The sequence below is a fragment of the Polypterus senegalus genome, chromosome 4, assembly GCF_016835505.1.
Source record: "Polypterus senegalus isolate Bchr_013 chromosome 4, ASM1683550v1, whole genome shotgun sequence".
NCBI lineage: Eukaryota > Metazoa > Chordata > Cladistia > Polypteriformes > Polypteridae > Polypterus > Polypterus senegalus.
The window spans coordinates 58,885,146-58,901,049 of NC_053157.1; the positions used below are offsets into that span (position 1 = coordinate 58,885,146).

General features: G+C 38.1%; 1 protein-coding gene across 1 annotated transcript in view; it reads right to left on the reverse strand.

Annotated features, from left to right (window-relative positions):
• LOC120528711 (transmembrane channel-like protein 2-A) overlaps nucleotides 1-15,904 on the reverse strand; it is a 67,011-nt gene that overhangs the window by 22,594 nt on the left and 28,513 nt on the right. The window contains exons 11-12 of the mRNA XM_039752867.1: nucleotides 9,728-9,875; nucleotides 7,347-7,535 (exon numbers count right to left, since the gene is read on the reverse strand). Of these exons, the coding sequence (XP_039608801.1) occupies nucleotides 7,347-7,535; nucleotides 9,728-9,875 (337 nt within the window). The remainder of the gene's footprint in view (nucleotides 1-7,346; nucleotides 7,536-9,727; nucleotides 9,876-15,904) is intronic.

The following is a 15,904-nucleotide window of genomic DNA, read 5'->3' on the forward strand; positions in this document are numbered from 1 at the left end:
GCTGCTGGAATGAGCGCAGTCCCGAACTGATGGATGTAATCATTAAACATCCTTTTCAGAGATATTGTAGCAAAGGTGTCCTCAGAATTTAATGGATGTTTCGGGCACACGTGTCGTATCGAGTGAAGTATAAACCTGGCCTTAGGTGCCTTACTTTTCAGCTGACGATCTTGACTAGGGCTTATTTTTGGGGTAGGGCTTATATTACAGAGCAGCATGAAAATCATGCTAGGGCTTATTTTTGGAGTAGGTCTTATTTTTGGGGAAACACGTTAATAAATAAACCAACTGTTTCAAATGTTTGTTCCTGTGATTTGTTAATTGTCATATCAAAAGCTATTCTAACATGAAACTGTAAAAGTTTTAATACCAATGGCATATCAAGATCTCCTTTGGTGTCTAATGTTATCTTGTTGCCTGTTAAAATTTTACATGTCAGAATTGTTCGACCAATTTTGAATACAACTAATTTTGTCCTATTGCATAACCCATCACTCAGACATAAATTGTGTTAACAGCTGTAGATATTCTTCGGGATATTGTAAGTTGATGTAATCATCATCCGCACCATCACCTCCAAGTGTATGAGCATAGTCTATTGATACACATTTAACTACTTTGCCGTGTAACTGATCAACAATTTTCCCGTTAATTCGTTTGACTTCATTGTTTCTCTGTGCTAGGATTGCCCGTGTACTCATTTCTTCTGTTGATAACCCATTGGGATGAAATTCTTCAATAAGATTTGGACATAATACATCTTCTTTAATTTGGGAACTTAAAGTGAGGAAAACGTAAAAATTTATTAGAGCTGAGAGCGCAGGAACTGTTAATCTTTTCTGCTCTGAAGTTAATGTTGTCCTCTTAGTGGCTTCTTAAATATGACTGACCCTCATTTCTAGGCATTGGCTGGACAACATGCTGTCTATTTCATTAAAATGACTAATACCAGAATCTTCTAGCTATATGCAAAATGTGAAAATGGCCCTTTTCAACGTTCTCTCTCTAAATAGCAAACCAGCTTTTATTGTGGACTTCATTGTGGAGCATAATAGTGATGTTTTGTGCTTGATGGAAACCTGGCAACAACCTAATGATTACTTTAGACAAATATGATTGTCTCACCATACTTTTGTTATCTCGTTAAGCCACATACCACTGGCTTTGGGTGTTGTGTTGCAGTTATATATTCCTCTAACTTTAGAATCATGCCAGTTTCTGCTCATGATGTTTCATCATTTATCTGGCATTACTGCTGTCTGGTGCAAAACCTCTGTTGATATTACTTATTTATCATCCTCCCAAACAGCCATCTGCCTTCTTGGCAGAACTCACTGAGTTGCTCACCCTTCTGTGTTCTCTATATCCGGCAGTGCCGGCCTGGTGATTTTAACTTACATGTAGACTCTGTAAATTCTTTATATGTGGCTGATTTTCTTAATGTACTTCAGTGCTTTGATTTTACTCAGCATGTCAGTTTTCCTACACATGCCTGAGGACACACACACACACTTGACCTTGTGTGTACCTTTGGTATTGCCCCTGCTAATTTGTATGGTATTGATTTATCTATCTCTGACCATAAGGCTATTTTGTTTGATATGCTAATCTCTGGTCAGTCACATGGGCAACAATCACCTCATAATATCACCTAAAATATCAGTGTCGCTGCTCTTGTAAGTACATTGAAGCAATGTGCTCCTCCAGCTGGTGTTTCTTTATCACCTGCTACTTTACTAGTCTGGATCATCTTGCTCTGCTCAAAACTGGTAGTGTGACATTTACACTCTCTGCTCCTTGGTTTTCTCCTGAGCTGCCTCACATGAAAGCTTGTGGGCAAAGGCTTGAATGACTTAGTAGAAAAACAAGTTTAGATACCCATGCAAATGCCTAAAAGGAACATGTTACCCTCTACTAGTAGACACTACAGAGAGCTAAGACTGCTTACTATACAAATAGAATTCTATGTGGTCAGCATAATACCCAAATGCTTTTTGCTACTGTGGATAAACAACTTAAGCCTGCAAATAACTTTCCATTGGCTGCATCTTTTGACCTTTGCCAGCAACGTCTGTCCTTTTTTAATAACAAAATTGATCTGATTTATTCTGAAATTCAAAAGATCCATTTGTTTAGTCAAAACTGTGTCCATCCCCTATCTTATCTAGAAGCTATTTATCCACATTCCCCATTGTTTGATGATCCTGCAGTCCATAAGCTTGTTATGACTGCCTGGTCAACTACCTGTATTTTAGATCCCATTGTGGTAAAGTGAGGTCTGCGGTTTTGAAAGTATGGCTTTTATTATATAATCCATTGGCCATGTCAGTCTCCATGGGCACACTCGCACAGCTGTGGGGAACTGGTGAAGTAATTGGGATGAGGCGCACCTGCATGTGAGGGTGTAATCTTTCTGAATTGCTTCATTGGCTTCCTGTGATCCGTGATTGAGATGCTGCGCCCACGGAACTTTATAAGTGCAGACTGGCACAGGAAAGAGGGAACGGAGAGTAAACAAACAGAAAGAGAGAGAGAGAACACAAACAAACGAACGAACGAGTGAGCGAGCGAGACATAAAGCTAGAGAGAGAGAGAGAGGGAGAAAAGGCAGCAGGGTCAGAGGTCCCACAATGGAACAAAGGATCGGCACTCTAGGGATGTATCATCCACACTGAATGTGCAGCGAAATGGGAATGATTAAGGTTGCGCCCTCTTCAGGAATCCGAAGGACGACTGCGTGTGCGAGAAGGATGACAAGAGGACAACTGACCCTGAGCGGTCTGGCAGACACTGACAGAGGCAGCCAAGACAGGGGTCAGGATGGAGATGACCACAGCTGCTGAAGTCTCTGCCAGCTGAGTGAGCAATGGGTGAGCTGGGCAGACTAAGAAGGAGTTGTGCTCGGCTGGTGTGACTCACTGACTGTTGGTTTTTAGCTTTGTTTTTAACCACCATGTTTTTTCACTGCTTTAAAGATTAGTTAATTATGTATTGGAAGCACTACACTTTTGGTCACAAATTGCTTTGTTTTTTTAATTTAATAAAAGCACTTGGAAACTTTGTGTTACGTTATTGATGGTGTCCTGTTCAAGAGCCTCCCAAATATGGAAGACGGAGCTTAGAGCTAGAACGACAACGTCACACTCATGAATTGAATTCTTTTTTGGTTAAGGCTGATTTGCATTTTCTTCTCACTTTTATCACCAATATCATCAACACATCTCTTTATACTGGCTTGGTCCCTGCCAGCCTAAAGATGGCTGTTACATCTGTCCTCAAAAAAACATGGACTTGACCAGGTTTTTGAGCAGGTTGTGGTCTTTTAACCCTAATGATCTTTTTAGACCTCACTGTTGTTTTTGATAAAGTCAATCATTTTTTTTTTCAGAGTTGAGAATGAGTTAAATATTGCTGGAAAAGCTCTTGCATGGTTTAAATCGTATCTTAAGGGCCATTAGAAATATGTTGCTGTCGGTAGGTTTAGGTCTGGCCCATCTTACTTGCTTCAGGGTGTCCTTCAGTGATCAGTTCTTGGCCCTCTGCTTTTTATCATTTATATGCTTCCTCTCGGTGCCATTACAGCACAGTCTATGGTTTCACTGTTACGCTGATGATACAGATTTATCTACCCGCAGTGCTTATACAAACATTACCTCCTACTGCATTGGTTGCCTGTTTGGCCGACATCAAACGCTAGCTGTCCAAAAACTTTCTCAGACTAAATAGTGAAAAAAACTGAAGGTTTAATTATTTCATCTCCAGGAACTTTAAAGAAAATATACAATTCCTCAGTAATAATCCCTGGTTTTATTACTGTACATCCTTGTGTGCACAGTTTAAAAACAGTCTCATTTGATCTTCATATTAATAATATTACCAAGATTGTCTTTTTCCACCTTAAGCAAATTTCAAGTCTGCATCCATTGCTCTCGAAAACTGCAACTGAGATGCTTATTCATGAATTTGTCACATCACGACTTTACTTTCACAAAGCATTGCTGTTTGGTATCTGTACTTTCAGTCTAAATAAATTACAATATGTAAAGAATTCAACAGCTAGAGTGGTTACCCACTTAAAAACCCTGGGAGCAAATCACTCCTACACTTCTAAAACTGCATTGGCTACCCATTCCCTTCTGTATTCAAAATAAACTCCTCCTTTTAGTTTTAAAAGCTCTTCATGGTCTAGCCCCACCTTAATTGTCTTCATTAATCTGTCCTTATACTTCATCACGTTCACTTGGTTCTTCTGACTCCACCATTCTATTATGCAGACTGCGCACTATGGGTGACAGGGCTTTTAGTGTATCAGGGTCACGGCTATGGAATGCCCTCCCTTTGGGGCTCTATGCATGTACCTAATTTTCCATTTTTAAATCTAGACTTAAAACCTATTTTTTTAATATTGCCTTTTGTTGTTCTTAAATTTGTTTGTACATTGGATTGTTTGATTTTAGTCGTATTGTTGTACAGTGGTTTTTGGTACCTTGAAAGGCAATTTTAAATAAAATTTATTATTATTAACATGATGCATTTTTTGTTTTTTGAAAATGAACTTGAAGGTGGCCACAGAAGATAAAAAGATGTTCATATAATTTTATTTAGATTTTCTAACCTGTCAAATTTTATCACCCTGACTTTAAATTATTGTAATTGTCATAACTTCCCTCTAATGAACAGTGATGCCTAAGCAGATTGTAGATTTTTATGTGTAAAATGTGAGACTGACTTTAATAGAACACACAAAGAGGTCAGTGGTAACCCAAATGTACAGTTAGGTCCATAAATATTTGGACAGAGACAACTTTTTTCTAATTTTGGTTTTGTACATTACCATAATGAATTTTAAATGAAACTCAGATGCAGTTGAAGTTTAGACTTTCAGCTTTAATTCAGTGGGTGAACAAAATGATTGCATAAAAATGTGAGGCAACTAAAGCATTTTTTAACACAATCCCTTCATTTCAGGGGCTCAAAAGTAATTGGACAAATTAAATAACTGGAAATAAAATGTTCATTTCTAATACTTGGTTGAAAACCCTTTGCTGGCAATGATAGCTTGAAGTCTTGAACTCATGGACATCACCAGATGCTGGGTTTCCTACTTTTTAATGCTCTGCCAAGCTTTTACTGCAGTGGCTTTCAGTTGCTGTTTGTTTGTGGGCCTTTCTGTCTGAAGTTTAGTCTTCAACAAGTGAAATGCATGTTCAGTTGGGTTAAGGTCAGGTGACTGACTTGGCCATTCAAGAATTTTCCACTTCTTTGCTTTAATAAACTCCTGGGTTGCTTTGGCTGTATGTTTTGGGTCATTGTCCATCTGTATCATGAAATGCCGCCCAATCAATTTGACTGCATTTAGCTGGATTTGAGCAGATAGTATGTCTCTGAACACCTCAGAATTCATTCGCTGCTTCTGTCCTGTGTCACATCATCAATAAACACTAGTGCCCCAGTGCCACTGGCAGCCATGCACGCCCAAGCCATCACTCTGTCTCCACCGTGTTTTACAGATGATATGGTATGCTTTGGATAATGAACTGCTCCACGCCTTCTCCATACTTTTTTCTTGCCATCATTCTGGTAGAGGTTGATCTTGGTTTCATCTGTCCAAAGAATGTTTTTCCAGATCTGTGCTGGCTTTTTTAGATGTTCTTTAGCAAAGTCCAATCTAGCATTTCTATTCTTGAGGCTTATGAGTGGCTTGCACCTTGCAGTGCACCCTCTGTATTTACTTTCATGCAGTCTTCTCTTTATGGTAGACTTGGATATCGATACGCCTACCCCCTGGAGAGTGTTGTTCACTTGGTTGGCTGTTGTGAAGGGGTTTCTCTTCACCATGGAAATGATTCTGTGATCATCCACCACTGTTGTCTTCTGTGGACGTCCAGGTCTTTTTGCGTTGCTGAGTTCACCAGTGCTTGCTTTCTTTCTCATGATGTACCAAACTGTAGATTTTGCCACTTGTAATATTGTAGCAATTTCTCGGATGGTTTTTTCTGTTTTTGCAGCTTAAGGATGGCTTCTTTCACCTGCATGGAGAGCTCCTTTGACTGCATGTTGTCTGTTCACAGCAAAATCTTCCACATGCAAGCACCACACCTCAAATCAACTCCAGGCCTTTTAGCTGCTTAATTGATAATGACATAACAACGGACTTGCTCACACCCGCCCATGAAATAGCCTTTGAGTCAATTGTCCAATTACTTTTGAGCCCCTGAAATGAAGGGATTGTATTAAAAAATGCTTTAGTTGCCTCACATTTTTATGCAATCGTTTTGTTCAACCCACTGAATTAAAGCTGAAAGTCTGCACTTCAACTGCATCTGAGTTGTTTCATTTAAAATTCATTGTGGTAATGTACAGAACCAAAAATAGAAAAAAGTTGTCTCTGTCCAAATGTTTATGGACCTAACTGTATGCTTGTTAGGACCTCTTTAACTTATGCAAGCATCGTATGTTTTTGGCTTTATCTTTATGGCGCCTACCAGTAAAAAATTAATTATTTTAAAAAAATCTTTAGAAAGTTAATTTTCAATGAAAAATACATATTGGTACAATATGTGTGTCATTTAGTTGGAAATTGATGGTTCATTACAAACACTAGTACCAAGAATATGTGGCAATCAAAATGAATGCATTCCATTTTTTTGTAAGTGTAAATACAAAGTGAACATTTGATTTAGGTATCATTGCGCTATTAGAAAAAAGCAGCATTTTTATTTTTTTAGGCAAAACTCGAAATCAAGGATGTTACTTTTACATGATGATGAAGCACAACTGCCACCCAAGAAACCCCTTCCATCTGTCCAGTCTGTAAGCTCTGTGAGGTGAAGGAAAAAGGTCTACCCTCTTAACATTTTACAGTCTAAATTCCTATGATATTATCGATCACCTATGACACAGCATTGAAATGAATTTATGTACCAATTTCAGTGTAACTCATCCTAAACATCAATTATAGCATGAGCGGGTGCTTGAGCTGCTGAGTTTCTGTACTTACACAAAATATCAAATGAACTTGTCCAGTAAATGTGATTCCGGATTACATCTTTTCAAAACGCTTTAAATTATATGGTTTCAGAAACAAAGATAATTCATTTCAGTAGTTATTTAACGCTTCAAAGTATGCAATGTACACAGTTATTGTTATCCTTGATATGCACAATAAGAAACAGACAAAAATAATATAGTACTAATCCTCCTGCAAACATTTTGTTTTTAATAGTTTGCAGTGCTTTTCCTTTTGCAATGACACATGGAAGGCAAAAAGTAAATCATGTTATAAACAAGCAGGAGGATTAAAGATTAAAAGTTTTGCTTCCAAACCAAACCAAGCATTTACTTACTTCATTTTTTTCATACCATCCCAGATTATCCATATTTGCAAACTTCTGTGACCGCCTCACAACAAAATAAATGAGATAACCGCTGCCTCCTAAACCACATAAAATGAGAACATTTGCCAAAACACGCAGAAATCTTCTCAGGTGAATGTTTTCATCCTTCTGGTTTTCCTCTTCATCTACTATTGATTCCTGAAATATAAACATATTTCATTAATTAAAACAAATATTGTTAGTATTATGCATTTTGGGTGTAACTTTGTTTTGAAAATAAAATACAGAATTTTGCTTACTTCAGTTTTAATAGTTAAACACTGTTCTTATAACAGGAGAGAAAACCTTGAACAAAATGTTATACTTTAAAAGATATGAAACCTTAAAACATACATTTAATCATTTTGAAGATGACACTATTTTTTCACAATTGTGGTGTGCTTTCTTTTGCCTCAGAAACTCACTATTTTCGTTAATTAAAAAAAAATCTTTCAAATTACATTTGCAGCGATTGAGCTTAAGACTAAAGGTTAAATAAAACCTTTAAATCTTACCAATTACTTCCAGTTCTAAAACTAAGAATGTTCCTGGCTATTGATTCACTTGTTGAGATGTTCATTTTTGTACGGCTCCAGAATTTTTAATTGACAACTGCCAGCTTTACTTCATTCCTTCACTACTATACATAATAACATTCCTAAGGGAGATGTCTACTTGCAGCTAAATAGCTTTATGGTTACTAAATGTACTTTGATAGACATCTGAGTTATACTGCTTTGTAGATGATTTTTTACATTCCATGCATTTATATAATAACAAGAAGATTATTCCTGCACTGTGTTCCACAAATTCAATGCAACTAAAACCACAAATGGGTTACACAAAAAATATTAGCACACACACAAGTGAATTTGCAAACTCATCTATCTTAAAACTAAGAAACATTCTGTGTGATTTAAACTACAAATTACTTTACTGTTTGAATTTTACCTTGACAGCAGTTACACTAACATGTACATTTTGCATATTTTCCTCTTTTTTCACATTCAACAGCTGCTACTGACAGTGAACAAATCCCCAATACAAGTTCATGAAAATCATCAGACTGCATGCACAAGTAGAACACTACCCACAAATAATGGCTGTTTGTGAGATTGGTTAACGCAGCATGTTGTTTCTTTTTTATGAAACCTTGCCGGCAGCTTGACAGGAAACAAAAGAGAACCAGTACACCAATATTTCAGTCCTCCTAAAGCTTTAGGGCAGTGTCTCTCATGGACCTGCACAGGTCTGTAGATGTTTTTTGCCAATCCACAAAAAAGTCAGGCATGACAAATATATTAACCATGCTATTGTTTATTACTAGTACACGAAAAGCTGGCTATGAATCGTTACCAGTCTGTATAGCTCCAACAGTAGTAAAAATGGAAGCAACCTGCTCCTATATCTATTGTATTATTAATTGACTAAGCTGTTCAGACCGCACAGGGGACCCCTGGTCTTTGAACAAATGAGCAGCTCAAAATACCAAGGAGAACCGACTAGTCCACAGAGATTCACTAACTAAAAATGGACAACTTGTCAAAAAGGTTGAAAACCACTGTAACTTAAAAGATCTTCCTAACTGTATATGATATGTATCAGTTACCCTGTGGGCGTGACTATGTCACCGACACTATAATTTACACACTAAGGTTAGACATTCACAAGAACAGAAGGAAATAATTACAAAACATTTAATTTATTTATTTAGATTATGTTAATTGCCACTTGCAAATTGAAACTACATATGAATAAGGGGTTTATTCTTATTATATTAAAATATTGTGTTTATGCTTATTTGTGTGTATGAGTAAGAGTGGTACCTATGATAGACTAGAGTCCCACCCAGGTTTCTTTTCAGCCTTTTGCCAAGTCCAGGTGGATAGCATCTGGCCACAACAATCCTGAAATGGACTGAAAAGTTCCTAGAACCTACCACCCGAACCCTAGTCCATTAAGGGCTAAATCGCCTGCACAGCGCTCTAATGCACCTTAATGTTATTCCATGTATGCGTTTTCTAAATTATTTATTTTTTACACTGAAACCACATATGTTAAACAGTACCATACAATAAGCCAAAGGTGACAATGGAACCAGTTTCTTTCTAGCTTTAATTTCAGCATTTTGAAATCTCATCACTTGTTTCTACAAAACAGTGCATCCAGAAACATTATAGCATGAGGTCAAAATGACAAGTAACAGTACCACTGTATCCTAATGGATAAGCTATTAGACTGCAGGTATAATATGTGTAGTGACTTATTGAGTACCAGTAAATCATTATACCTGTAGGTTTCCCACATATTGAAGGTCCTCATTATTGTATTGTAAGACTTAAAGTTGTTACCTTGAAGCTAGTTGTAATAGAGGCAAATTTGTTGTCAGCAGTTTCTGAATTGCCAATTAGGTAGTCCCAACTTGTAAACAGTTTCCAGCAGAAATTAAAATCAGTGTCTTCACCATCTCCTCCACTTTCATTGGCATTCTTTGCCATTCTAATTAACAGTATAAAGAAATCATTAATGCAAACATATAACAAGATGGTCCTGAAATGTACAAAACACATATTTGCAGTTTACATACTATAGCACAAACAAACATACAGTATACAAATCTATAAGACATTTTATGATTTTCCACAAATTAAAGAAAGGTTACTGAACTGGCCATGCACTATTATAATGATATTCACACTTTCATTTATATAAAGCAATCTGTGTTAATAGATGGTTAATACATTCATCCATCCATCCATTATCCAACCCGCTATATCCTAACTGCAGGGTCACGGGGGTCTGCTGGAGTCAATCCCAGCCAACACAGGGCGATGGTTAATACATTGTTTTGAAAAAGTATTAAGCCCCCAATCCCTTTTACACATAAATGGGATTTTGATTAATTATACAGGAATTTTAATAGGTAAATCAAACACTCTTTTTCACAGTGCTGCTTAAAAAAGAAATATGTGCATTTTTAAAGCACTAAGGAATTAAATTTCAAAAACTGAAATGTCAACAATTTGTAAGTATTCATCCAGCCCATTCACAAATTTGTTGAACCACCTTTTGCAGCTACAGCGCCTATAATAAGGATTTACTCCCTTGGACATGGATTTCATTTGGCTCTTTTGACAATGGAAATAAATAATTTTCAAATTTCACAATTTTTATTTTTATTTTTTTAGCACATTTTTGAAAAGTCCCTTTTGATTGAAGCATACTTTTTTTGTGGATCAACTGCAAAAATTCTTAATATATTGTAATCTTAGCATCTGAGAGAATAAAATGTGAAAATATCCTGTAATAAAACAACTTCCTGATTCATCTGTATAGTTTTGTATTTTGTGATATTTTGTATATTGCGCAGATCACAGAGTTACTAATGAAAGAGACTTCAGTTGGCTCACACAACCTCCAAGAACAACCAGTTTTGCAAATCTAAAAATGCATTTTTGATAGTGCATGTAATGCATAAATAATGTATAATCTATACTAATAAAAGGCAAAGCCCTCACTGACTGACTGACTGACTCACTCACTCACTCACTGACTCATCACTAATTCTCCAACTTCCTGTGTAGGTAGAAGGCTGAAATTTGGCAGGCTCATTCCTTACAGCTTACTTACAAAAGTTAGGCAGGTTTCATTTCGAAATTCTACGTGTAACGGTCATAACTGGAACCTACTTATGTACATGTATACTGGCCATAGCCTGCAGCTTGGTCGCCGTGTGAGGCGGAGTTGCGTCTCTTATCATCACGCCTCCCACGTAATTGAGTGCCTGCCCATATAAGGCCATTCATCAGCGGCAATCCAATAGAAACACTCTGCCGCTAAATATTTAAGGAAGGATTGTGCTTATCCAGACGAAGATGAGATGGTCAGGGTGGCGTTTGGCACAAACTCAGAGAAACTGCGAGAGAAACTTTTAAGTGCCGGGTCTTAGCTAACATTAAATAAAGCCATGGATATTGCACGAGATAGCACAAGCACAGCTGAGAACCTTCGGTGCATGTACTCTGAGCAGCTCACGTGAACTGACTGTGAACGCAGTACGCAGACAACAAGAAAGAACTCCAAAGAGTGCTGAACAAAAACTCATTATACAATTGAGAAGGCAGCAAAAGAATATGAAGTGAGTGACACATACAAGCATATTCATAAGTGCAGCTACTGCGGAAACAAAGCACATGGTGGAAAAAGTCAATGTCCAGCTAAAGGAAGACAGTGTAAAAATAAGACGAGATATTTATCGATGCAGTAAGAAAGGAATCGATGATTGAAACCTGTTATCTTTACAACGGTTGACAAACATGGAATGTAACTTAAACACAATACATCCTCCAAATATGAACCTGATTGAAAGAAATAATGATAACCAAATCCTTGATGACAGCAACACTCATAACAGTCACAAAACAATTACATTGACAATCATGTTACGTTATTTTTAAAATGTTAACTTCTTTAACACACTACACTTCTCTACTGTGAAGCGTGGGTATTTTGCTATATATATATATATATATATATATATATATATATATATATATATATATATATATATATATATATATATATATATATATATATGAGGGATATCCAGAAAAAAGGTTACAAGTGCCCTGGAAAAAAACTTTTTTTTTTCGAAGGTTGGCATACCTGCATGTAGGGGGGTCCTAACGGTCAAAATAAGCCCAGAACCGCGTCAGTGAGTTGTGAAATGTCATCACAGCAAGCGAGTTCGTCAACCCTTTGCTGAGGCCGTTTGCTCCACCTACTGCCGATGCAAGATTCGTTCGGTCATCAAGTTCCTCACTTTGCGTTGCAAATCCGCGGCCGAGATCCATCATCAGCTTGTAGAAACTTATGGACCTGAGGTAATGTCACGTCAGCATGTTTACAAGTGGGTTAGGTCGTTCAAAGAAGGTCGCACTGACACTCATGAAGAAGAAAGGAGTGGGAGGCCGTCTCTCGTTTCAGAAGAGCTTCTGCAGCAAGTTGATGAAAAAATTTGCACTGATCATCGTGTGACGATTGACACCCTTCATGAAATGTTCCCACACATCTCACGAAGTCTCATGGGTGAAATTGTCTCAGAAAAACTTGATTACAGGAAGCTGAGTGCAAGATGGGTGGCAAAAATGTTGACTCCAGAACATTGCCAAAATCGCGTTTTGGCTGCACGTGAATTTCTTCAGCGTTATGAAATCAAGGGTGAGGCGTTCCTTGGCTCTATTGTAACTGGAGACGAAACTTGGGTATGTCACTATACTCCTGAGTCCAAAAGGCAGTCCCAACAATGGCGCCATACCCATTCCCCATCAGCCAAAAAATTCAAAGTGGAAGATTATGGCATCTGTCTTTTGGGACAGAAAAGGGGTTTTGTTGGTGGATTTCATGGACAAAGGGACCACCATCAATGCTGAAACATGTGAGACCCTAAAAAAATTGAAAAAAAAGATTAAAGACAAAAGGAGGGGAATGCTGACTCGTGGTGTGTCCCTCCTTCACGACAATGCCAGACCCCATACCGCTCGTGTGACTCAGGACCTGCTTGTGTCCTTTGGATGGGATATTGTTACCCACCCACTCTATTCCCCGGACCTTGCGTCCTCAGATTTTCACCTTTTCACCAAACTGAAAGAATTCTTGGGTGGGAAACGTTTTTCCAATGATGAAGAGGTGAAGGAGACAGTGGAGAAGTGGCTTTTGGAGGTGGAGCGGAGTGTATTCGACGAGGGTATAAAAAAGCTGGTGCCCAGGCTGAGGAGTGCATTGAAGTTGACGGCGATTATGTTGAGAAATAAACACATATTTTGGAACATGCCCTGTAAATTTGGTTGAAATATATTCATTTTTTTGATTTTTAACAGCTGTTGTAACCTTTTTTTCTGGATATCTCGTATATATACCCCCATCTACATTTTGTCAAATAAACGAACCACACGCTGTGGCGCAACGCAAGAAGCTTCGCCTCTAGCTCAGACATCCGAGATTCGATTCCCGAGAGGGGGTGCAGTGAGTGTGTACGCCTGATGAGCCCAGATTTAGGGCGAAACACGTGTCGCGTACTCTTTGCATTATTTGACAGTAAAACTATTTCAACCATTCTATGATCTGCTTCTGGCAATTGAAAGAGGGCACCGTGGCGGATGTTAGCCAACTTGCTGACCAACCACAAGCGTTACCTGGTAGGTAACCAACCATACAGTCAGATTGTGATTCAGACTATGAATGCCTTGAATGTAATTACCCGATCTGGATACTATCAAATAAACGAACCACGCTCCGTGGCGCAACGCAAGAGGCTTCGCCTCAAGCGCTGACGTCCGAGGTTCGATTCTTGAGATAGGGTGCAGTGAGTGTGTACGCCTGATGAGCCCAGAATTAGGGAGAAACACGTGTCGCATACTCTTTGCATTATTTGACAGAAAAAATATTTCTCTATATATATATATATATATACACATGCACACATACACATACATACATATATCTATACTAATAAAAGGCAAAGCCCTCACTGACTGACTGACTGACTCACTGACTCATCACTAATTCTCCAAGTTCCCGTGTAGGTAGAAGGCTGAAATTTGGCAGGCTCATTCCTTACAGCTTCCTTACAAAAGTTGGGTAGGTTTCATTTCGAAATTCCATGCGTGATGGTCATAACTGGAAGGTATTTTTCTCCATTTACTGTAATGGAGTTGAGCTCGAAAGCCATGGGGGGCGGAGTTTCATGTGACATCATCACGCCTCCCACGTAATCACGTTAACTGACTTAGGAAGACCTCCGCTGAAGAAAACATGCATTATATAATTGAGAAGGCAGCGAAACAATAAGAAGCGAGCGAGTCACATATAATGTACAAACATATTCATGAGTGCTGCTACTTCGGAAACAAAGCAAGGTGTAAACCTAAAGTTTAAATTAAGTTCATAGACAGGCTGCCGCTGGCGTTTGTCATGCCCACGGGTAATGCGGGATACAAGTTTAATGAGAGGACGCAGGATATAAACGAGTTTTGATCACTTTGTAACTAAGTTAAAATTGCACGTGAAGGGCTGTGCTTATGCAAATTCCGAGAGACTGTGTTTGTGGGGGATTGACAGTTGAGGCGGGTGGGGGAGTCACGTCATCATCTTCCCTCCCATTCACCTCATTTCGCTCTGAGCTGAGCTCCGCAGCTACCGCACGCAGTGTTACGGAAGCAACTTTGTGACGCTGCCACCAAATACTCACAGAAAAATCCACAAGTTAAAACACACGCTGTCTCTACAGTTTCTCCACATTGAATCCTCCAGGCACTACTTACAAAAGGTTACATTGACAATCGTGTTACGTTATTTTTAAAATGTTTCCTTTTCTTAGCACAAGCACAGCTGAGAAGCTTCAATGCATATGCTCCATAACACGTTAAAAAATCACGCATTTAATCATACTTTGCAATACTAGCAAAGGGGAACTTCTGTCAATGCATGATTTCATGGTACACCGATTACATTGATCAGCGCTTCCCGATTCATTTTACCCTCGCACACCCTTGGTTTGAGAAGAAGTATGAAGAAATATGACGTTAACACAGAAAAACTGATCACCAATTGAAGCTTTATGAATAATCGATTCGCCATCAATAATTATTTTGGTAAAGCCATACTCACTGTAATCCTATCCACAAGTTAATACACACGCTCTTTACAGTTTCTCCACACTGAATCCTCCAGGCACTACTTACAAAAGGTTACATTGACAATCGTGTTACGTTATTTTTAAAATGTTTCCTTTTCTTAGCACAAGCACAGCTGAGAAGCTTTGATGCATGTGCTCCATAACGCGTAAAAAAATCACGCAATTTAATCACACTTTGCAATACAAGCAAAGCGGAGCTTCTGTCAATGCATGATTTCCTGGTACACCGATTACATTGATCAGCGCTTCCCGATTCATTTTACCCTCGCACCCCCTTGGTTTGAGAACAAGTATGAAAAAATATGAGGTTAACACAGAAAAACAGATCACCAATTGAAGCTTTATGAATAATTGATTCACCATCAATAATTGTTTTGGTAAAGCCATACTCAGTGTAATCCTCCTTCCATTTTATAATTTTTCCGCCACTAGCCATGATTAAATGAACGGTAAAAAGTAAGAGTGAAGCAAGGGTAACTTATTCAGGCAGGCAGGCGACGGCTCAATAGCTCGAATTTGGATATAAGTAGGTTCTATTTAGTCGCCAGAAATATCTTTGTTAGGAATGGAAGTTGAATTTAGTCTTTAAATTTCTATGGTAAAGAAAAAGTTATGCCATGATGACTAAATTTAACTATATAAAGTCAAAAGTTTTATATGTAAAGTCATTCCAGAATATATAAAGTCAAACCTTGATTATATAAAGTCAGTGTCGGAATAAATAAAGTCAAAACTTGAATATATAAAGTCAGCGTCGGACCTTCCAGTTATGACCATCACACGTAGAATTTCTAAATGAAACCTGCCCAACTTTTGTAAGGAAGCTGTAAGG